Here is a 24,291-nt window from a genome sequence, read left to right on the forward strand (position 1 = left end):
GGTGTTTTAATTCTGGGTTCAGTGACTCGGGCTGAGATAGTTTTACGACTCTGTAAACAAGAGAGTTGATTACCGATGATTTTTGGGCCGGATGGTGATGTGACCATGCATTAAGGTATCGGTTTGTGTGCGTACGTTTTCTGTAAACGCAATGACTTAATTTTAGGTCCGATTTTGTATTGATAAGAATATCTAGGAATGGAAGGTTATTATTAGTTTCCAACTCAACGGTAAAACGTAAGCTAGGGTGTATAGAGTTCAAATGTCTAAGAAAATCTACTAGGATTTCCTAACAATCAGGCCAAATAACAAAAGTATCATCGACGTAGCGTTTCCATAATTTTGGTTTAGATGAAAGGTGTCGAGAGCTTTCTTCTCAAAGGTGAGACTTTGATAGAGAAGAATCCTTAATGACAGGTTTAAGGTTGCGATCCATAGATGATGTAGGATCTTTTTTAAGTTGACGATATGATCCATCTGTAAGAATATCTTGAATCTTTTCCTGATATTCATTTGTGTCAATTAGTACCGTAGCATTTCCTTTATCTGCTTTTAGGATTATGATGTCTGGATTAGATTTTAGAGATTTTAGAGCTATGCGTTCAGGCTTTGCAATATTGGATTAAGGAGGTTTTGATACATTTATTACAGTTTGGTAGTTGAGAAGTGTTTGGTGGTTTTCCTAGTGTTGACGTTAGTTTTTCAAATTTATGAATGTGATTTTGGGGTAGTAGATAAACGAAGATTTAAAGCTTTGTCATGAATCATGTTTGAAAAGGTATCGAATTCAGATGGGGACAAAATAGAAGAAATTTCAAGGTGTAGAGACAGAAGCGCATCATTGATTTAGTCTATATCCTTACGGCAATGATGAATTCTTTCGCTAAGTAAAGCGAAGCTAGATTTTCGAAGAATTTTATATGCGGATTAGGTTGTGACATGATGGGATATTTTAAGAAAATTGGGGATAACGTTATGGTCTCTACAACGTAACAAAAAAGTCAGTGTACAGAGTAATCTTACCAGTTTCAGTCGGTGATATTTTAACTTTTTTCATTTGCACTTGATGTTCTCTGCATAATGACTTCGGTAATACTTTTTACAAAACTTCTGGATTCCTGTTGCGTTTGAAGAAGCCAACAGGATGATTGGCGAAACGTCAGCAAGTTCGACTCACCAAAAACCGATGCAGGAGGAATCAAGAGGTTTTGTAAAAAGAGATTTAAGTTTGTTACGTCTTGGCGGAGCAAAAGAGGACGTGGTTCGAATTAAAAGTGATCATAGCGTTAAATAAAGCTTCTACTCACTCTTCGTATTTGTCGGGCAAACCGCACGTGGCCCTGTGCCTGCTGTAAAACCGGTTCTCCAAATCGATCTTGGTCTCCCCCACCATCTCGTCCGACCCGACCAGATCCCAATCGTAGATTTGGACCGTAAGAATCGAGTCTTGCGGGAACGTGGCTTCGATTTCGAAACACTTGCCAAACACGGGGTTCAGCTGTTTGGAAACGTAATTGTCTTTGTCGCTGATCCGTTTGGAGCCCAAGATTAATACCACGTAGGGATCTGCCTTGCCGTTTAGGTCCATGGGGTGGAGGTCGTTCGCTTTGACCACGTACACCCTGACCAAGACCCGAATCGGGTCGTTCGAAGGCAACCCCTGGAAAAACCCGTATTGGGGATCGAACCCCATGACCGTGCGGTCTTCGATGTCCTTCGGCAGCGGCCATTTGTAGACCTCTATCGCGCCCTGCAACGTCGACGGTCCCCACGGTGCGGCGGCGATTTTTCACTCACCTTGAAATAACCCACTATCCTGTTCTCGTCTTCCGATGCCTCGCCGGATTTTTTCCCCCTGTATAGTGGAAAAGTGCGAAGCCACTCTTTGAACTCCCGGAACTCCGGTCGCGCTTCCAACTCTGTCGGATACACCTGGGAAATTTGAATCGCAACACCTTAACTATCTGGCTAACCTACTAGATGGATGTGGACTTTACCTTGAACAATACCGGTTTGCATTTTTTGCGTTTCCTGACGCTTTTTGGGCTAATTCTGGCAGCGAATCGCGACGCAGTCGCTGCCGTTTTGAATCCGAACCGCTTCTTGTACTCCTGCCCCGGACTCTTGTCGGAACTGTACCCGGACTGTGGATTGTTGTCGTCTTCCGAGCACCCTTGCACATTGCCGTTCTGGCTGCAACACCATGCCAGCGTCAGTAGTGTGTCGATGCAATGAGGGCTACCCCCACCACGTACCTCGATATTTTTTTGGCTTCCTTCGAATCGTCTATCATCCTCTCCACAGAAGCGAAATACTTCGTCCACCAGTCTTTGCTGTCCTCTTCGTCGTCGGCGTCATCTTCTACGCTAGTTTTTCGTTTCGTTTTCCTCGCGGCCGTTTGGGTCCCGTAACCTGGATCACAAACGAACAATTGGAGATATTGTTACGAACGCCTAAAATCTGCCACTTGTTGGTTTTACAAACCACACATGGTGGATCTGGCCAAAATCTTTATTACTTAAGATCGTTGCTCTTGACGCGGCCTATGACACTGTTTGAATCGATTAGCTATGTTTTTTTTGGATGGATTTTGAATGGTACAGTCCGCTCCTTAGAAATCCTCTTAAATTCTTCGACGGTTTACATTTCGCTGTAATAAATGGGTCCGAATTTAATAGTAACCTATTAAGGACACCCGTCGCGTTCGATTATGCTACCACTTTCTGGCAAAATGATGGCGACGTAAACGAAAATGTTTATTTCAAACTTCTGCTGCATCTTCTGTTTTATCACTTCAGGTCCGTGTTTTCTCCTGTTTCTTTGCAAAATTTTTCAAATTTTGCTGTACACCTGAAGTTTTAATTTTTTTTTATTACAGTGATATCAGGGTCATCTTGCGGTTAATATTGTCGTCATTGCTAAGACCCAATTTTATTTTGAATTCTCCTTAAACGGTCTTGAGCGCTCAATCCTTACATAAGTCGGCCTCACAACACAAAAGCTCAAAATCAATCAATCAATCCGCTTTCGAACAGTATAAATTACTCACAGATGCCAAATTTTACTCCCATTGCTCTGTTATTCTTATTGACAGAACCAATTATTATGAACACCTAACTCAATTTAAGGTAAGTGCAAGGTGCAAAAATTGTACAATAGTTCGGTACCGCTAAATATTCCTAAAACTGATTTATAAACATGCTTTCTATTATTTTTTCGATGTTTTACTGGCGCATGCACCATTTGTGAAACTAATGATAAAACTAATTACTATCCCTTTCATATTTGTATACATGCCTATTATTTGTACCTATTAAAACTATGTAAATTAATATTGCTGGATTAAACTTAGGTATTTAACAGTCTTGCGTCGTTTAGTTTGTTCGCCAGCTGCTTCAAATGACTTCTTCGGTCGCCCTAGCTTTGTTCGTTGGAAGCTCAAATACTGTTTCGCTTCAGTTCAGCTACACTTCATTTCGGAGAACTTATGTTTTATTTAATTAATTTGTTCGTCACCAAAAAGCTACAGCCTTATCAAATGTACAGTAAAAGTACAATAAAACACTTTCAGTAATATTATTTTTGATAAAGCAAATAAAAAAACACAAGTATAATTCGACCAAAAATATAGTGCATTTATGGCTTTGATGTTTTAAGTATTTTACAGTACCTTAGCCGTAGACCCGTCTTGTTTGAGATGCACCGTAACGAATATTTGCAGAAACTTGAAATTTTTTGCTGCAGGGTTTTTTCGAATAAGTAGAAGAGTTTATTTTTACATCGGGTGATATGTATCATTCTTAAGAGTTTAATCTAAATTGCAATATGTTCTTATATATTATGCATGTATATTTGAAATCTTGAGATTACCCCCGTATCATTGTATATTTAACCCGATTGAGATGATTTGGTCGGGGTGATGGTATCATAAACGTAAATCGGCAAGAGGCAGCTAAAATATTCCCACAAAACTGGTGTAACTGTAAAAAACGAGTATTAAAAGACGAAAATGTTTACCGAGAACGATTAGTGGGGGAGCTGATCATTGAACTAGGTAACGATAGTAGCGACAGTGACGATACTTTATTAATGATGATACTATGTAGAAATGTAATTAAATAGAACGTAATAAATTGTTACCTTGTACCAATTTCTTTTATGTACGTGCTTCAAGAAAAAGATTGAGAACATCCTTATATTCCGCTGGTCAGTGTAGGTAGATAAATTCCTACGACCTTGCTGGAATGGTTACTAGGCAGGGTGTTCTATAAGAGGCTGCGGTTTTGGAGTAATAAACAGTAGGCAAAGTTAATCACTGAGCCGGTTGTAAAAGCACTTTTTATTTGCTAAGGTTCGTCTTCGAAATTGTCATTAGGTTCCACTTCGTCTTTAAATTCTGCGTTGTTTTCCATGTCTTCTTTTAACACTGGTCCCCATGTGCTTCATTCCACAGTCTCCACATTTTAAAGTCTTAAAAAACAGGAACCTTCAAGGAATTCTAAAAAAAAATTCTTATCGACCTTGAATATAATATATAGTCTTAAAACATCGAAAAACTATGTAGAAGGCACAAAGATACAAGGAAGAATGTTGTTAATCGCCAGGCACACGAGACAACAATTATTATTTTCAAACTTACCCATAACATATATAGAGTACTTACTTAGCTTTGAACTATCCAGTGAAAACAGCCACACACGGTCAAAGCTCGAGAATCAGGTACATAAATACGTATTTACTGGAAGGATCACATTCGAATACCTCCGTAATATATACGAACGTATTGCAATTTAGATTAAACACTTAAGAACCATACGTATCCCCTGAGGTTAAAATAAACGCTTCTACTAATTCGAAAATCACCCGCAGCATCAAGGCTTGATCAAATTTAAAACGGTCTATTTATTTGTCAAATACAAATTTCAAGTTTCTGCAAAATACTTAAAACGTCAAAGCAATAAATGCTCTATATTTTTGGTCGTATTATAATCAACAGCGACTTACCGCCGGTTACGGTTAAATCCTTCGGCAGTAACGGACTCTTCTCCCTATCGCTCGATAAGCTCGACAATCCGGAAGGCGAGACTTGCTGGTTGGTTGCCCCGCCACTGTCCACTCTGAGTTGACGCAAAGACTGTTTCCTCTCTTCGGCTTCCCTGTCCCTCTTCGTCATCGGAGCGTACATGTATTTGTGAATGGAGTTGATGGTGTGCGTTCCTACCAGCGTGTACCTCCCGAAACTGCGACAATCCACGGCCCTAATGGTGAGAGGTGGTCGGTACAATTCCTGTTCCGGCAAATCCAGCTCGAGGAACTTAACGGGGGTGGAAAAGTTCGGATTTTTCCTAAAACGAAACGATCGTCCGTATTTCCACCCTTATAATTATCAATCTAGTTCCTGCCTCGAATTGGGTATGATGCTGGAGTACAATATGTGTCCGGAGCAGTCTATATCGACTCGGGGTTTGTCCACCGTCAGCAAATGTACCCGCTTCAGGTCGCGCAGGCCCCAGAAGAGGACCTCGATGCGGTACCGTGCCAACGTGGGTCTGATCCCTTTGGGAACCGGAAGTAACGATCCCATATCGGGCAGGTTGCCGTCTTTGTAGACGGCAACCTCCTTCGGCTGGGGTAATACGGGTAGCGAACCCTGGCTAGGTATTTCTAGCAATTCGAACGTGGCCAAAAGTTCACCGGCGTGATCGGCACCCCGCGTGATTGTGTACCATTCGAGAGACGGTTTGACGTAAGCGTCGTCGCGTAGTTTCACGTGGGGTTTCGCCATCGCTCTGCCGATGAACTCCGATTTGCCTACTTTGTCTTGATCGAATATTTCGATCACTATCGATATCGGGTTCTTTTTGATTTCGGCGGAGCAGCCGTAAATCAGGATTTCGTCGAATATCAACAGTTCGTCCCAAGTAGGGCTGAGGGTTTCGTCGATCACCTGGGTAGTTTTACAGAACTCTCCCGCCACGACCCTCGCGAAAGGATCGGACAGGCCCGAAGCGTCGCTGCCTATCAAGGATCTCGCCTGGTAGATGTGCGCACGCATCTGGAAAACCTGGAAAGGTGGATCGAGCTGACGAATCAATCATACCAATTATTTACGAAACTTCTGTTGTTGTTGAGTCGAACTTGCTAATGTTTCGCCAATCAGCCTGTTGGCTTCTTCAGAGCTTAACTGAAAGTGGGTTCAGTTCAGTTTAGTTTCAGTTAAGCTCTGAAGAAGCCAACAGAATGATTGGCGAAACGTTAGCAAGCTAGACTCAACAACAATCGACGCAGAAGTTTCGTAAATAATATTACAGCAGAGTGTGGAAGTTTCTTTGAAAAATTATCAATCATACGTGTTTCTCGACGTAGTGCACGACCGAGGGCGGTAGGGCGCGAGGTCTCTCCACGTTCCGGATTTCCTGCGACATCTCGTACCCTTTGGGGATGCCCGACACGAAGTGCTTTTTATGTTTGAGCATCCCCAGCCAGAGATAAACGTTCAGTTTGGCGGGTATGGACCAGCCGCTCGGGCCTGTGCCCCTTTTACCCGGAAGCTGTAAGCGGGAAGTTGCGAAGTAGCTTCGGATTTCATTAAACCCAAGCGGTTTGTTATATTAGTGTTATGAGCTAACTAAAAGTTACAGCATCCAATAACTACGGGCTTTATATTTGCTCTTTGCCTACCCCTTTGACGCTTCCAAATCCTAAGCTTTTTGAACCGTGGCGAATGATTTTAGTGGTTCTGAAGTTTTTCTGCGAATTTGGAAAATGTTATTGTTTTGGTAAAAAATGACATGGTTAAAAATTTATTTGATTTGCGTGTAAGGGCGGCTTCTAGAGAAAGAAAAATTAACCCGTTAATAATAACTCAACGGTTAACTGGTAACACTAAAGTGCGCATCAATCATCACCACTCCACGTTCAGAAGGATCGAGCACTTACAATAGGAAAGAAAGACATGGATATATTTATTACCAGTTATTTAAAAAAAACTGTTAATGTTTTTATTGTCAAATAATTTTTATTTTTATCATTTTCTCGTTTCTTGACTTTTGCTATTCATTATTTTTATCTAAGTACGTTTTGTAAAACATTGTCTTTTCAATTCTTGTTACAGTTATTCCGTTTTTCTCTTAAATGGTGCACGTGACCCGAAACCTTTTTGATGCAGAACCCGCACAGCTTTACTACTGATAGGTTTCACTCTCATTTATCGATCCATCTAACCTAATTTTTAACAATTTTTTGGGATCTGACTCACTTTCAGAAACATAGTCTGCATGCGTCCGCAATCTTTCCCCCTTTCTTCGTCGACAATGGAGTAGATAATGTCTCTGGCGCGGATACGTTGATATGCTTGTCGTTTTCCGCCGCATATAATCCAGAGAAACACGTCCGGCAGTGCGTGTTGCGGCTGGAACACCCCAGAATACACGTTTTCCTTTAAATCATACAGGGTGTTCTGGAATCATCGTCCTAAACGTTTTTTTTTAATGACGAGGTTATCTTTGTTATTGGAGGCCACTCTTTCAAAAACGCGATGGCAAACGCGTTTTTGAGGTTGCTATGAGAGACGCTCAATTGGATTAAGATCAGGACTGCAAGCTGGCTAAACCATTCGTTCCACAATGAATGAGCGAAGGGGACAGGATATTCCAGAACATCTTCGGCGTTTAGTGCTTCGTTTTCAAAAAATTTTAATTCTCTACGGACGTCATCACATACAGAGCCGCCACTGACATCTCGGGAAAAATTTGTAACGAACTGTACCGATGAAATCAGTCTGGCGTGATGAGGCCATACGATTTGTTACCCGTAAAATGTTCCAAATTTCAGGAAAAAAGTTCAAATCAATCGATAATTTTTTAAAAAATGGTCCAAATCTGATCAAACCGACAGCGATTTAAAAATTTTCATTCATTCAGGTTTACTGAATTGTCTAATGCAAATATTACCGTTGGAAGAAGGAAGAAAACAACAGATACATCAAGCAATTTTTACATTTCACCGTAACAATTACGACGGAATACAGGGAACAACGAAAACGACATTTACACCGTCCGTTTAGTCTGATCAGTGACGCCCGAATCGTTTGCCGACTATACTTACGTCCTCGGTAAGGAATTTCAATTTCGCCAAGTAACCTTGAGCCGTCTTGAGGCGGTCCCGGAAGGAGCTCCTCGTAACAAGAGCTTTCAAATTCCGGGATGCGTTCCCGACGTGTTCCTGAATTAATCCCCGTTAGGCGCGCCGATCGCGAATATTTTATCGCCTTACTATTTCGCGTTGGCACATTTTAAGCCGTTCCTTGTCTAATCTCGTCTTCCCCGTTCCCGGTCCAGTGACGCTCGATTTCGATACTGCGACGTATTTCGTGCAACCTACAGACAAATCTTCCAGCACTTGTCGGAGTTTAACTTCCGCTTCCGGGTCCTCAGAATCAGCCGCCACGCTCACCTCTTCTAACCCGTAGTCCTTCGGCAAAAAGGTGCAAAATGTGCTTTTTCAGAGGGAGAATGATATGATACGATACGATCTTTATCAACTTGCAAAGTAAAATACTAATTTTTAACTATTAAGAGATCTGTGTTACAGCTTTAAATTCTACAATCGAGTAGAAACAATGACAACGACTAGATATTCTTTAACTTCCTCTTCAAAATATATTTAGAGAGGGAGAAGTTAAAGTGAAAAATATTTGTAATTTTTCAATCACAAGAAAACAAAAAATTACAGTACGGCTCTACATGATTTGCTCAGAGTACTGTCATAATCCCTCTATTACGAACAGTTCAATGAGCCTCGTGGCACTCCAAGTCGTATGGATTTTACACACAGTGTGTTCTACACGATAAACACTACTTAATCGGCGTCAAATCTGCATCACAAATTACATACGTTTTCATTGTAACAGTTAAAAGCCCTTGAGAGACTTAACTGTGTTAAGTAACCCTACTTACCGAAGTTACATACTGTATCGATTGTAGACCGACCCCAGCGAAAACCAAAATGATTACAGGGAATTGAGATCTTTCGTACCATTTTCACGAAATTTTATAAATTAAAAAAGTATGAAAATGCAACAGAGCTCACAAATAGTAAGAGAACGAAAGAATTTTTTTAATCATAATTGGTAGAAGGGCAGGGTTTAGATCTTTTGTGAGTGTTGAGTGCCAGTTTTTTCTACATACCAGTTTATCGGCTATTTTGGAGATTATGTTGGAGTTGTACATACGCCTTCGGTAGTCGGGCCATACCGAACGTACGTGCATGCAGGGTTTGTTGTCCCAATAGGGTAGGAAGTAGTAGATTTTGTCGTGAGTCATAGGTCTCGTGGGGGTGGTCGTGCTTTGCCACGATGCTGCCTCCGTGGTGACGGTTTCTGCGCCAAATTTCGGCAGCTTTAAAATACGATCGTACCGAAAATATCCAGGATTGTGATTAAATATTACTCAACTCCATAGACTTACGTTTTCTCGACAGTTTGATAGTGAAAAAAATGAAAAAGTTTTTAATTCGAATATTAATATGAAATTAGCCATAACTAATAAGGTAAGTTGCATTGGATTGAAGAAAGGCACGCATAAATTTCTCAAATTAATTGTTCATTTGATACATATTTTTTTAAATGTATTATCTAATTGCAGAAATAAATATTATTATTATTATATCCTGCCTCTTAAATGACCCTCCCCTAAATGTAATTATGACCTTCCTACTTTGTAAACCCCACAATTAATAATTTATATTTCACCTGGATACCCAAATAAACACGATATCATGCCTAGCCTTTCTATTTTTAAAATACACTAAAATTCTTTTTTTTTGTATTGCCCTCATAGGGTTATAACTATTTATCTGTGAAAGTCACAAGATTTTAGAAATACCCAGCTCGTCGCTGTCCGAATCGTAATGTTCGTTGTGCCCGTCGATAGCGTTGCCGGCGTTTCCCATACTGATTTCGAAATACACGGGTTTGTCTCCCAGCTTTTTGTCGATCATGGAAGCGTCAAAGATGGCGGAGAATAAGAAAAACTCCTCGTTTTTTGCGTACGACGCTTCGTTGACTGCTATCGTCGGTTGTAGCTCGACAGCAGCAGGACTCAAGTCGATGCCGTCTGTTATTTCGGTGCGTATAGCGATCAGCAGCCTGGCGCGGTACGAAACCCCTGCGGAGATCGCGATACAAACGCAAATTTTCAAAAGGCTGAGTGATCGATTCGGATGTGGATGGCTCTATTACTGCCGTGTGTTCTAATTAGTGTTGTTTCTTGAAAATTTATTTTTTGTTATTTTTTTGTTTGTTATGTTTGTTGATTTTGTTTGCAATTGCGGTTGCGGTGTGTGGTAACTGCTCTCAGCAGTTAATTAACAGAATAATTTCAACTAAACTATCAGTATTTTAAATACCTTTACTTATTGTAAATATATTTTTTTATCTAATTTAAGCATAAATCAAAACCATACGCTATTGTATTCACTCGTTTTACTCGGAGTAAAAAGCACAAAAGGACACGCAGTACATGTAGATACAGAATGCACATGGCTCTACTACTGGTCTCCAGATGGATCGTTTTGTTTGACACTTTTAATGTGGTATTGTAGCTGAATTTGTTTCGAAGTTTCCATTGAATTAAGAAAATATCAACTTCGGAACATTTTCGAGGCATATTTTAAATAGATTTGCTTCTGGAAAATTTATTTCTTGTAATTTAATTTCATTCGCAATTTAGGAAAAAATCATAACCATACGTCACTGACAGCATTTACTAGTTTTGATCGGATTATAAAGCAGAAAGAAGGGATAGTTACTATATGACTAATTATCATATATATGATGTTCATTACAATGTCGATCCAGAATCCACATAGGTCTACTACTAGCCTCCAGGTGAATCGCTATGTCTGACAATACATTTTTGTGACGCACAAGTCAAATTTATTGTTAATAATAGTAAAAATCTCCATTAAATTAAGCAAATAATAACTTCAAATGGTAATATTTTCGAGATATCTTTCTTCGCAATTAACAGAATATTCTCAACTAAGCTCTCAGAGACGAATAGCGATACCACTGCCACATGTTTTAAATAGCTTTGCTTCTCGAAATTGTATTTCTTGCAATCAGATTTCATGCGAATCGAAAATTCTAAGAATTATGAATTTTAGGCCGAAATCAAAAACCATACGCTACTGACAGCATTTACTAGCTTTGATCGAAGTATGAGCCAGAAATGTGGCATAGTTAGAAATCACATAGCTCCACTACTAGCCTCCAGATAATGATTAATTAATTTTTAAAAAAATCGTACCCATGAAACACTAAAATTTAATCATTTTTCATACAGGGTGATACGTTTGACCACCAGTGTACGTAAGGTTCATTTCAAACCGTATCTCGCGACGTGCAAGGCAAAAAGTAATTTACCTAAAAGCCCTTGAGTACTCACCCTCGCCCAAGCCAGCATTAAGACTGGAGTGCTCGTCGATCAGGCTGTAGTCTCTGGTCGAACCGTACAAATGTACGAAACTGGGCCCGAAGGTGGGCATAAATCCTACGGGGAGAAACCCGAACTTACACGAAAAGTTACGAACCCGACGGGAACACCACAAATGGTCGAATGGTTGACAATCCCGAACTGAGTGCGGTTCCGTTTCGGAAAGTCTCAGTGAGTCCTGTTTCGTCCCGATGTAGCAGACGGTCGAATGTCAAATAGCTGTTTCGTTCGAATGACGTGGTTTTTACATAGGAATAAGAACACTTTACGAATTGTTTTAAAGATACAGGACGTACATCGGGTGCTAAATCCGCACAGGACCCAAGAATTCCTATGCACACGATCAATTATTGTTTACACAAAAATTTAGGTTAATTTTACCCGCATTCAAAAGAATATTTTTTATTAACCCCTGAGTATGTTTTTGAATATTTTATACTTATTTATTACAGCCACCGGCTAAGGTAAAAGTCTATCAAATCAAATTTTTCGAAATTTTATGAATGACAACATCGACAACAAAGTTCCTTTTTTTAGCAAAGTAGATAGGGTTTCCACCTGATGATGGTAATAAAACTGATTATAAGCTGACTGGATTCACTGTGCAATTTGTCCCAGCCAGTGGCGAGTGAGCCTCGGGATAACACATTTATGAGCCCCTACCACTAGCTTGCTTTACAAATAACATGGGATACAGCCACATGAGAATCACATAAAAATGTACTTATGGTGCTACGAAAATACTTCTACAGCATTGTGGACATGGCTTCTAGACTTACGGCCTCATAGCGGCCCGGAAATGTCCTCCCTTAATTGCCACATAAAATCTTTTGATGTTGCATTGGTGTAGTAGAAAACATTTGTACTGATTTATGATGTGAAACTGTTCAAGTGTTACAAGGTTCACTAGGAACTGGCTAGGACAAATTGCACAGTGAATCCAGTCAGCTTATGATCAATCAGTTTTATTCCCATCATCAGGTGTAAATCCTACCCATTTTACTGAAAAATGAATTTTGTTGTGGACGTTGTCGTTTCATAAAATTTCAATAAATTTAATTTGATGGACGTCAACTCTTACCTTAGTCGGTGGCTGTAATCAATAGGGGGCGATAATTACGATAAAATATTCAAAAATATACTCACGGGTTAATAAAAAATATTCTTTTGAATGTGGGTTGCAGCACCCTTCGATAAAATTAAAATACATTTTTTTGGAAACAATAATTTCATAGGACTTCATGTGTCCTGTGCGAATTTAGCACCCGATGTACGTCCAGTATCTTTAAAACAAGCACTCTTTTCCTAATTCGTATTCGGATTATACCTATCTAGTATCGACTGTCAAATTAACCGTCTGCTACATCGAGATCCCTCACGAAACGAGACTTTCCGAAACGGGAACGAACGTCGTTCGGGATTTTGGACAATTTGAACATTCGACCATTTGCTACCATCTCAACCCGACAACGTTCAAGAGCTGTGCGCAGATCGAATGGTTTGGAGTGCGAGGAAGCTACCTAATCTCACCCTTCTCTCCGTCGTTCGAGATCGTTTTCAGGTCGACGAAGTGAGTACCGATGACCGTGGGTTTCATCGGGTCGTCGTCTCTCAGTTGGATTTTGATTCGCTGACACAGCGGCGGGAACATTTCCGTAAACACCAGTTGCTCGTTCCATACGGGGGCGTAGCTGTGCTTTTTCACGCTTGTTTTTCCCTGGAAATTGTACGAAAGTATTGGAGGAAGTTTATCGCCTCTTTCGCCATCGCACTATGCAGGAAGACGTAAAACTGCACGACTAGAGCCTTACCAAGATTATTACGAACATAGTCTTCAGGTAGGGCGATTCTTAATAAGGTGCTGATACAAAGAAAGTTAATATCAGTGCTACCACTTCATTTTTGACATACAGAGCATTGAAAATATTTAAAACAATAGTTGAAACGTACCTTGCGTTCAATTTATCTTGATAAGATTTGAATTGGCTGCCACTTTTTTGTTTTTAGGTAAACAAGAAAACAAAATGTAGGGTTAGTAGCCAAGTTTTTCACCAAGTGACGTATAAAACAAAACACTACCAATTTTCTGACAAATATACATCATATGTTTTTAAATGGAACACCCTGTATATTAAATATGTGTTTAATAGAATATGTAATTCCGATTCTTGTATAATTGCAAAGAGTGCCATGACTGACTACAACAACAATGATTATTTACAAATTAAAGTAGAACATAAACACTAAAAATGAAAAGATACAATAAAAGTTAAATATTCTTTAAATATTTAGTAACGTTTCTGGATTGTCCCTTAACTGATTGATTGCCTCTCCAATCCTTTGCCCAAGTTCCACGACATTACGGCAAGGCATTCCGTACACGTGATTTTTTTGTGTCCCCAAAAGAAAAAATCCAATCCATAGTTCCGCCTTTTCCTATCCAACCCCTGGGATATTACATGTTATTGTTCTATTTGTTGCTCTGAAAGTTGCAAATAATGAAATATCGGACCCAAAATATGCCCATCCATGACACCGCACAATACATTAATTGACTGGTATCTCTGGGTTTATATTTCGTGTGTTTATATGGGATTATTTAAAGACTAATATCGTGTATTTTGTCTATTACAACCATTTCTTGTAGTAAACGAACTTTCATCAGTCCATAAAATGTTTTTGCCAAAAATTGTTATTCTCATTACGTCTATTTAAAAAATCCAAACAAAACTGCATCCTCCTTTGACATTGTTCTGGTAGTAGTAGGTAGTTTTTGATTTTTACGAAATTTAAATGCATTATATTTATATTCTTTCAAAACTGAGTGGACTAATCTCCGAGAAATACCTGTCCTAATATGTTTGCCTTATTTTCTGTTTCTAAAAAAATATAATTCCGGCATACCTGTTTAGCATTTAATACGTTACCGTCTTCTGAAAATTTCCAGTCTTGGAAATATCTCTTTTGAAGGAGCTCGGCGCTCTGGATAAAGTCCAAGATACTGACTAGGAGTTGCGGTTGCACTTTTATTATTCAGAAAGTAAACTTGAAGCATATCACTCTATTCGTGGATGCTAAATTCGCGAAAAACCATTGTAACAATAATGACATGGACAATAATTCAACCATCAGCGTTGTCTAATAATATGTAAACATATTTTTATTAGTCAGTCAGGGCACTCTTTGAAATTATTTTGAAATTTCCTATTTTTGCCGATTTTTCAAAAACGAGTGGACTAAAATGTAAAGTGTGTTATTATTGTAATCGAAATAAGGTATTCTAGTAAACACATATATAATATATAGGGTGTTTCATTTAATGATGTAGGCTTATATAAATAGATAGTATTTTTTTTATACGTCACTTGGAAAAAACTTGGCTACTAATCCAACATTTTAATTTAACCAACCAGTAATGCTACCAATAATAGTAAAATTTAAAAAAAGCAAATGAAACAAATGCAATATTATTGCCTAAAATAACTATTAATATTTCGCCAATTACTAACGAAATGGCAGAGTTTTCATGATATGCCAAAGATGAAATGTTTATGTTATTCTTCAAAGGTAATCAGACTTCAAAATTTTATTTGTCTGTCCTTTGCTTAAGATAGTTTATTTCGGCATTTGATTGACGCCATAAATTTCAGGTTTTTTCGAAGCGATGGAGATAAGGGGGGGGGGGTTAATTACCGTTAACCCGGCGAAGGACACTTGCACGTAGGGATTGACCAGGTCGTTGATTTCCCCGGTGAAAGCCTTTTTCACGTTCGCCATCAGCGAGGAATTCATCTTCGGCAGCCCATCCGCGCGGTATATTTTGACGATAAAGTGCGCCCTCTGTCGGTCGGTCGGAACACCATCCGGCAAAAGAAGGTTTCTATCGAGAGAGGGTATCGTTAAATCATAGAAGCGCCGATAGAGGACCCTATAATCTCGCGACCTCTAGCGGTCCTTTTTGGTGTTGAAGAGTTATTAGCAATTGTACGTGAAAAAACCCAACACACTTGAGAAATTGGTCGTTTAATTTTTCCAAATCGAACTTCACTACCGGTTATTTTAAAATTAAATAACAACTGCGACAATTGCATTTAACCTCGACATACATTCGCATGAACAATTTTTTCATAATTTTGCTTTAACAAAGTATAGTCTCAATCTTCATCGTTATATGTTCCACATTGGTGGTTTATTTATTTAACTTGTCAACGTGTATCTTTACTTACTTTGCACTTTTATTTTATAAATGCAGATGCAGAGTTAGTTTTTTTTATTTCATTTATTTTTTATTAGTAAGTTGGCAAAGTTCTTATTAGTAGTACATCCTGTTTGATTGTTGTAATAAGCAAAACTTAATACCACATATATATATATATATATATATATATATATATATATATATATATATATATATATATATATATATATATATATATATATATATATATATATATATATATATATATATATATATATATATATATATATATATGCTGACACTATATTCCGGGATATCATCCGTTCGCTTGTTGAACTCCGACTGGAATTCTGCAGACGTTTCGCCAAAATCTCACTTGGCATCTTCAAAGCGCGAACATTTTTCCATCCGTGAATCAATACGTGAGAATATATATATATATATATATATATATATATATATATATATATATATATATATATATATATATATATATATATATATATATATATATATATATATATATATATATATATATATATATATATATATATATATATATATATATATATATATATATATATATATATATATATATATATATATATATATATATATATATATATATATATATATATATATATAAATAATTAAATTTTCTAGTGCCTAGGTGTCATTTCATTTTGTCTATTTTTCGGTACTTAAGTCACATTTTAAAAACAACTCTCTCTGATAAACACCATCTATTTTCCTTCCTATTAGATAATGATCACTATACGGTGATTTAGAAAATCACTATTAGTAATATCCCTCGTCAATATTGTCGTTTTTGTAAGTAGACAGGTTTTTTTAAAAGCTTCTTGCTTAATAAGTCTCCTACTGATTCAAGTTTATACACATTTTTCACAACCTGTTTTGCATCGAGCGACAAATGAATTCGGCGCGGCACTGTCATATTCTCGCAAAATAACTTTTTTGAAACGTTCAACACGATGAAGATTGAGACAGACTATACCTACTACGTTAATGATATACCGATTTCAATGCCTTTTCATGTTAAAGAAAAGGTCGTACCAGCTCTACTGGTTAAATTGCTGACGTAACGGTGGGGAAGAAAATATGCCACGTTCAAAATAGTGCCGGAAAATTCTATGGCGTTCCGGCCTGACGTTATGCGTTTAACAAATTGCATTATTATTATTTAAAGTGACTTTCGGTGCAATTCGGTGCCACTCGTTTCGTTAAATGGAAACTAAACAAATTACGTATCGATCGGTTCGGAAAATACGGTTAAAACGTCGTCGACGTCGACGGCACAAACTCGAAAGTAACCGGAAAAACGTGCCATGTATGCAATATTTCAAACCAGCGACAAAGCCTACATAGGAAATTTCTATTTCTTCTTTTCCGTCTTGGCGAACATATACGGCCAGGGGTAAAAAGAATAGAAAAGATGGGGTGTCTTTTTCTGTAGTAGATACGAACTTTCCCAAACTAGCAAATCGCTTCATTAGAGAACAGCAACCCGTTCACATTAAAATGTCCCCCACTACTGCAATGAAAACTTATCAAAACGAATTTCCTTTAAGTTATCAACGAAATTGATGAAAGTAGCTATACTCATATGTAAAGAGACCTGGAAGAAACAAGTAAGAAGCAAAAATTGATTCCAAACCCTCATAGCTTATCTACTGTTATGTCAAATCATTTCAAGGTCTTTTGCTTAGTAGCAATAAGCTGTCTCATAATGGAATTAAAGCATAACGTTGACACGGTAACTGAAACGAAGATAACTTAGCAAAACGAATTTATCTGAAGGTAAATTGAGAAAAGAAGCTGTATTCATCTGTAAAGGGATAGGGAAAAACTGGTACTGATGAAGACTAGTTTTAATCATTTACGAGCTTACTGTCAGGTCAATTGAGAATGCATGCAATTTTAAAAGATGTTACTTTTTACAAAAGCAAATACTGATTAGTCAGATTTCGTTTAAATCCAGTTGGACGGTGGATTTCATTCACGCGCTTTGTAGTCTTTAGCCTCCTTTGTATTCCGTTGTTACATTTCGAAGCTGAATTTGACAGTTTACTTTGTTGTTAGATTCGCAATTAGCTAAAGTGGTAAGCAGCAAAAATTACCCAAACCCTAATAGCATATCTACTGTTACGTCAAATTGTTATAAGATTATTGACATTTGACGCGTCAATAGGGTAAGAACGTTCTATTTAAGCAACTCAGTTGAACCAATTTCAACAAAAAAAAACTTTTTCTTTAACTAATTGTATAGAAATAACAAATTTAGCTTCATTTTGCAAAAGAAAACATTTGTTAATTATTATCATATAAGCGTAGTTATTAACTATAGTTTTAAAAAATAAACAATCAAATTTTAATTAATATTTCAATATTCGTGAATTTTATGACCAAATTTCACTATATTTTATTGTCCTCGCTTAATCTTACTCTGATTCGCGTAAGTTTACGTACGTCTTCTATATTTTTGACTTCTGTACTTACCACGACAAACGTCTTTTGCTTTTTTACCATTTTCAATATCTTTTAAAATAAATTAATCAACAAAAACTAATAGAATTCTATTCTATTTAACAGAAATCCGCTTTAACACTGGCAGCACACAACCCAAACATAATTCAGTATCAGAATTTGTTACAGTTTGAGGTTATGTTGCCGTGGACAGCTATTTCACTTCACAACTCAAATATTTAGCTTTAAGAAAAGTTGCTTCTGGAGATGTTGCTTATATAGAGCGTTCAATGTATTCGATTCACTGGAGGTGACTTTCGAGTACTGGGCTAGTTTTTCTTACGCCTCGATGTCGTCCTCGTCTCTCTCGCTCTTGGGGGGCACCTTCACGGTGTCCCCCTTGCCGATGACGCTGACGTCGCACTTCAGGTAGCCCTTGGCCCCCCCGGCGATGTCGTCTGGGTCTGTCAGCAGCGCCCACTTGTGGTAAAACTGGTGATCTAAACAATTTGTGGTTATGATCAACTCCGGGTGACGATGAAGCTTGGTGGTGCAGTGCGATAGGACCAAGCGCAGGCAAGCGGCAGAAATAGAAGCGCGTAGATGGTTATGGTCCCCGAAAACACAAAAGGTCAAGTTAGGTTTTCATTTGTTTTCCTTTCCGATGAAACTTTTTGACGATGGTGTTTATGGCGTCGACCCAAGGTGATTAGTAGAAAGTGTTTCATTAATTGAGATTAATTCATCAGTGGGATCAGTTTTAATGTGGCACTATCCTTCCTCACACACATAACACATTTGAAATATCTTAAGATATTTAACTTACGCTGTATATCTTTAGTTTTGATTCGTTGTCAAAAGTAGTACATTGTTAAAACAATTGCAAACTTAAATTATATGGTTGCTATCAAGGCAGACTTGACCATTCTTAAACAATATGGCTATTCTCCCAAAAATCGAATGATAATTATTTTTAAACTGAAATTTCTCAAAAACGGTTAAATGAAATGTCAATACGCTATAAGTTTTTGAAATCAAAAAAGGATCTACGATTTAAGCTAATAATATATTTGAAAAAAATGATGTCATTTTGACAGCTTGCGATCGTCGTTTGTTTTTCTGACATTTGCATAAGATACACTTTTTTCTCTATTTTTGAAAATTAATCCTGTAGGGTCGAAAAAAATAATGAATAACCATGCACCGTTAAAGTTTTTATTTCTAATTTAAAAATTTGAAAATATTAGCAGAACAGAATTAAGTTATGTTCTAAAATGCAATTATATTTTACATATTTTATGATATAAGCCGCCGTTTTTGATATTAACTAGTTCAGGCTTCATAATTCAACCATTATTATTAATATTCTAGTTGCGACCGCAAAACGTGCCCCGAGCACAGATAATAAACGAGCGTTCCAAGTTTGGAAACTGGATTGGTTAAATTTGAATTTGCCGAGAATTATTTAGCATATTTTGATGCTAAAGGGCACAAATACGTCAAAATAAAGACCTATTTAATTTGTACAACGGGCAAAACCGTTGGTCCTTAATTGACCAATGAGTGACCAACATCTAATACACAAGAAACAAAAAAAAGAAAACCTTCTTCGTCACACGTCAAATTTGACATATTCTCATGAATTGTCCGCTTAATAACCCGATCAAGTTAGACATAAAAATAGCTAACTTACCCAAACTAACATTAAGTTCGACGGAAATGCATTTCGGTGGAGACTTTAGCTCTCGATCGGGCCCAAGGTTATTTGAATATCATAAGTGTTAATGTTTTAATCTGTTTTATACTCTTCCAATATTTCGTTTGTCTTTTTCTTGGTGTCTCGCGATCGATATAATCTGTTCGATTCAATTGAACTTTGGAGCAAAAATAACCGTTCTAATTAGTAGTCTCTGATTAACACGACACAAAAACACTTATGAGAGTAGTCTACCCCTCTATCTCATACCCTTTGATTTAACCAATTTCAATGAAAGTATTATTTGGATTTACGTATTCTTATGTATTGCAGCATTCCATTCCTTGTAAATTTATGCTAAAAAAACGTGATAAAGTATTTACAGAACATATTGACGCGGTGTATATTCCACCCGAGGTGGATACCTTTACTGATACAGCTGTCCTTCAACAGTTCTGTAATTCATCAACTTCTGAACCTGAATGGGACTCATGAGATGATGAAACCCTGGAATTCAAAAGAATACGTATGCTTTCTGCGAACGACAGGCTTGCTTCTACTGTCAAATGAAAGAAAGGTCAGATTGAGTACTCTCACACACCAATATCCGATGAATTTAGATCATGTGAGGAACTAAAAATAGGCTTTCTGGAAATATTTTTTATGTTTTTTGATGACGAAGTGATTGATTTGATTTTAAAATTTTCGGTAAAGTATGCTCAAGACAATAACCGCCATGAATTCTCGTTGTCGAAAAATGAACTTTTAAATTTTATAGGCATTTTATTGTTCTCGGGTTATCATTCATTGCCACATATTTAGCGTAATTGGTCTACCGATGAAGACCAAGGAATTGATCTTATGATATCAAGGTCACCTCATGATTATTCATGCTAATAAAGCCCGAAGGAGATCTGTCACAACCACACAATTTACGCTTGTAATAAGTGTAATGTGCATTTGCATGCTTCATGCTTTGTAAAATATCGCCAAAAATGAAACCGGGTGCGCTCACGCACCATAACACATGCGTTTTTTTGTATCAAATCAGCTTCTATTTGGAAAACAATCTACTAGTTATTTTCTGTCGAATTTTAACTTTCTTGTGTATATTTATGTATAAATTATATGTTACATCTTATGTGCTCCAAAACATTATTTATTGTTTTTCCCAGTGGTTCGTTTACGCACCAGTATTTTAATAAATAATTTCAGAGCAAAAAAAGTATTTTTTATTTTTTTTTATGCTTGGGATAAAATGGGTTAACCTTCGTTTCAGGTGTGTGTTGTTCTGCGGCCAAATTCGCTTTGCTTTTGTGAGAATGGTGACAAACTGTTTTAGGACAATAACATTACAAAGACTGTGAGGTGTGAGGTTTGTCAAAACTTTGCAGTGTGTCATTTTACTGATAATTACGGTTAATTTCTTATGTTGGTTGTTGTAGATTTCCAAGAAACGCCGAAACGCAGAAGTCAGACGCGGCGTGCGTTGTTAGGATTTGTGGAAAATTTGCAGAAAATCAAAAGCGACGCAGTGAAATTTGTAAAACGAGATGATTTCTCATAAATAATGTGAGCGAACAAAACGGTATTTCAATGAATTTTTCACTTTTATAATACATTAGCGTGAAAGAAATAAGGATTGTTGGCAATGACATTTCACATGAACTTAAAGCGATTATGATTTTATGAAGGTCTCCTTGTTATCTTCAATGCCTAGTTTGACAGTTTGACAGTACCATAAGGCACGATTTGCAATAAAATTTTAACTCTTCACCTAACGTTGTTTTGATGTTCGAATATATGTTGGCAACACAAGCGAGGGACCATAACCGAAGGCGAGAGGCCTCTACAGGGGTAAAGGTTTGCCTTTTTTACAGAACCGTGCCGTCGAAAAGGGAAACCCCGACAGTGACTGGCGGTACCTGGTTGAGCCCAAACTGTCGCGACGTCCAGCTTAAAGGTGCCCAGCATTTTGTTACCCCTGAGAAAGTTCCGCGATTGCAGCACCTGTCGGCAAGTAAATTTGAGCAAAACAAAAGGTCCCGCCGAAGGATGATACAGATAGAGGACGATAGACTGTGCAGCGGTTCGTTTCGCGGATTAAGCCGGCCTGTTGTTTTGGCAGTTGGCAGTATCTGCATAGTGTGTTACATCACCTCACTTCTATCGGCTAACCCAGTGGTGGGGAAACTTTTTTTAAGACCGGCCATTTGTAATAACTAGAACTGCGCGATTCGATTGGTCAAAACAGCAGGCTGGCTTTCGAGAATTATTTTGCAAAACATTTGTACCGGCCGAATCGTAAACCGTTCCGACGTCCATCTTGAACGTTCCCACCATCTGTTCGGAGCCGAGTAGGGCCTTCCTAGAATGTAACACCTAAAAATATTTCATCGATAGTTCTCGAGGTTTTTTTCACGTCGTGAGATTTGACCCTGTACGTTTTTTTTTTATCGAATAGCAGACAAGCAAGCAAAGATGCTGTTTCTTCCGCGATCGCGGCTTCCCATCACCAGGTGGCGTGCGGCGCGTCGTCGGCTCGGTGGATTACAACGTTTTTGGTCCGTGGCGTTTGTTCGACAGGAATCGTGTCATGTTCCGTGTAAATTGTCCGTCCCGACTTAGGCGGGACGGAAAACAACGGGGCGGCTATGGACGACTTCAGTCAAGTCGCCTTTATTGACATTTGTCGTCCACGTCGCCAAAATATTTCCGATCGCGTGATATTTTCGAAAAAATCGGGGTGCATCAGATTGTGAGTGGTTCGCGAACAATCCGAAGGTGAGTTTTTAATTCTCCTTTGGTTTATTAATGTCGCTGGTGTTTCAAAATACCCGTCTATCTAACATGTCAAAAATTGATTAATTACTTACCGATAGCTGGATGATTTTGTCGAACAGCATCACGGGAGGCATATGGAAGTCGAAAACGAAGTACTGAAATGGAAAAGACGTTTTACGAGGGCCGAATTTATACGGTACTGGAGTAAATATATTTTTTCAAAAATCATTAAGCGAATTTAACGGCAACTTTGAACATTTTTGAACAATATCTGCCTTATTGGTGAGTTGTTAATTTAAATAATAGTCTTTTCCTAAACCATTTTCGTTTAGAACGTTTTTGTATCGAACAAGACTTGCCTCGTTGTAGTAGGGACAGTTGGTGCTCTCTTTCACGCTCGTGTATTTTTTCTGATCTCCCACTTGAATGCACACGACCGGGTCCATGTTCAGTCCGGCCAGTTGTCTGGCTTCGATGACCGTCAGGCACACCTGAAAATCCTGAGCCTTCAGCGCGGAATCGACGGCTGGTTGGTTGTTCTTCAGCTCGCTGTTTAATCTAAAAAAAAAAAGGACATTCTATCTCGCTTGCAGCGCAGTATTCCAAATTTGGACTAATATAGTGGGTTCTTTTGAAAAATATACCTTAATTAATTGATATTTATGGCCAAAAATTGCATTTACATAAAAAAATAGGGGGCAAATACTAACCGCACATAAGTTGGACCTAAAATACCTTACAACTAATTAATATTTTGAAAAAGAGTTATAGATATTTTGAATTTTATTTTTGCATTTTATTTATTTGATTGTAATTCTTCTAATATTTTGTTCAACCTTTTCTTTAAGCACTTTTTTGTCGACATTGAGATTTTTTCAGTTCATTAGATAATTTGTCCAATATCGGTTGGTTACTCATTTTTGAATTCACTATATTGATGCCCTATATAATTCGCCACAGACGCTTGTTTGTTATTCAGCTGTCTACCTGCATCTTGTTCCTTTACTCCGATATTTTTAAGAATACGTTTCTGAAGTCGATCCAGCCTATGACTGTATACACAGTAACACTATGGAAAAGACCATAATAAATTTGTAATAACTGCTTTCTTGTTAGTATTTTCTTTAGTCTATAAAAAACATGTACTAAGTAAGTTTTTTACTGTGTTAGCCACGTGAACATCCCTTTTTTTATTATCGTCATAAGTTATTCCTAGATATTTACTATTCTTTTCAGACTTAATTAATCTTCATTAATCAGTTTTTTTGACAGCAGCATATATTATCCAGAGTTGATGACATGACTGTTTAAAGTTTTGCTTTCATTGGTACTGCAGTATCATCCGCATATGCTATTAAAGTATCTTGCAAAACCAATAAATCATTTCATATTAGTCTCAGTATTGGACCCTGAGGCACATTTGTTTCGACATGCTGACTTTTCCATCTTTCAGATAATCTACTGCCATCAAGGTCAAACTTACACCTCTTATTCCCATATCCTGCAATTTGGGCACTAATCTAACGTGATCAACTGTATCAGAAGCGTTTGTGAAATCTAAAAACGCCACAGGATAAGAAGTCAAATTGTCTTAAACATAATATGTTGTATTTATTAAGGAAGTTGAATAACTT

At 37.7% G+C, this 24,291-nt stretch overlaps 1 protein-coding gene across 2 annotated transcripts in view; it reads right to left on the reverse strand.

The window, feature by feature from the left end:
• Positions 1–24,291, reverse strand: part of LOC132697683 (otoferlin-like) — a 56,887-nt gene that overhangs the window by 5,475 nt on the left and 27,121 nt on the right. The window contains exons 5-23 of one of the 2 annotated variants that reach the window (XM_060663235.1): positions 23,017–23,215; positions 22,750–22,812; positions 21,799–21,883; positions 18,521–18,677; positions 15,189–15,375; positions 13,026–13,212; positions 11,448–11,552; positions 9,885–10,166; positions 9,189–9,379; positions 8,275–8,472; positions 8,107–8,223; positions 7,259–7,411; positions 6,351–6,551; positions 5,403–6,064; positions 5,005–5,345; positions 2,256–2,412; positions 1,998–2,193; positions 1,798–1,932; positions 1,308–1,750 (exon numbers count right to left, since the gene is read on the reverse strand). In XM_060663235.1, the coding sequence (XP_060519218.1) occupies positions 1,308–1,750; positions 1,798–1,932; positions 1,998–2,193; positions 2,256–2,412; positions 5,005–5,345; positions 5,403–6,064; positions 6,351–6,551; positions 7,259–7,411; positions 8,107–8,223; positions 8,275–8,472; positions 9,189–9,379; positions 9,885–10,166; positions 11,448–11,552; positions 13,026–13,212; positions 15,189–15,375; positions 18,521–18,677; positions 21,799–21,883; positions 22,750–22,812; positions 23,017–23,215 (4,059 nt within the window). The remainder of the gene's footprint in view (positions 1–1,307; positions 1,751–1,797; positions 1,933–1,997; positions 2,194–2,255; positions 2,413–5,004; positions 5,346–5,402; positions 6,065–6,350; positions 6,552–7,258; positions 7,412–8,106; positions 8,224–8,274; positions 8,473–9,188; positions 9,380–9,884; positions 10,167–11,447; positions 11,553–13,025; positions 13,213–15,188; positions 15,376–18,520; positions 18,678–21,798; positions 21,884–22,749; positions 22,813–23,016; positions 23,216–24,291) is intronic. The other variant, XM_060663236.1, reaches the window with a different exon arrangement.

The sequence above is a fragment of the Cylas formicarius genome, unplaced genomic scaffold (genome assembly GCF_029955315.1).
Source record: "Cylas formicarius isolate icCylForm1 unplaced genomic scaffold, icCylForm1.1 PGA_scaffold_2__14_contigs__length_35257938, whole genome shotgun sequence".
Taxonomy (NCBI): domain Eukaryota; kingdom Metazoa; phylum Arthropoda; class Insecta; order Coleoptera; family Brentidae; genus Cylas; species Cylas formicarius.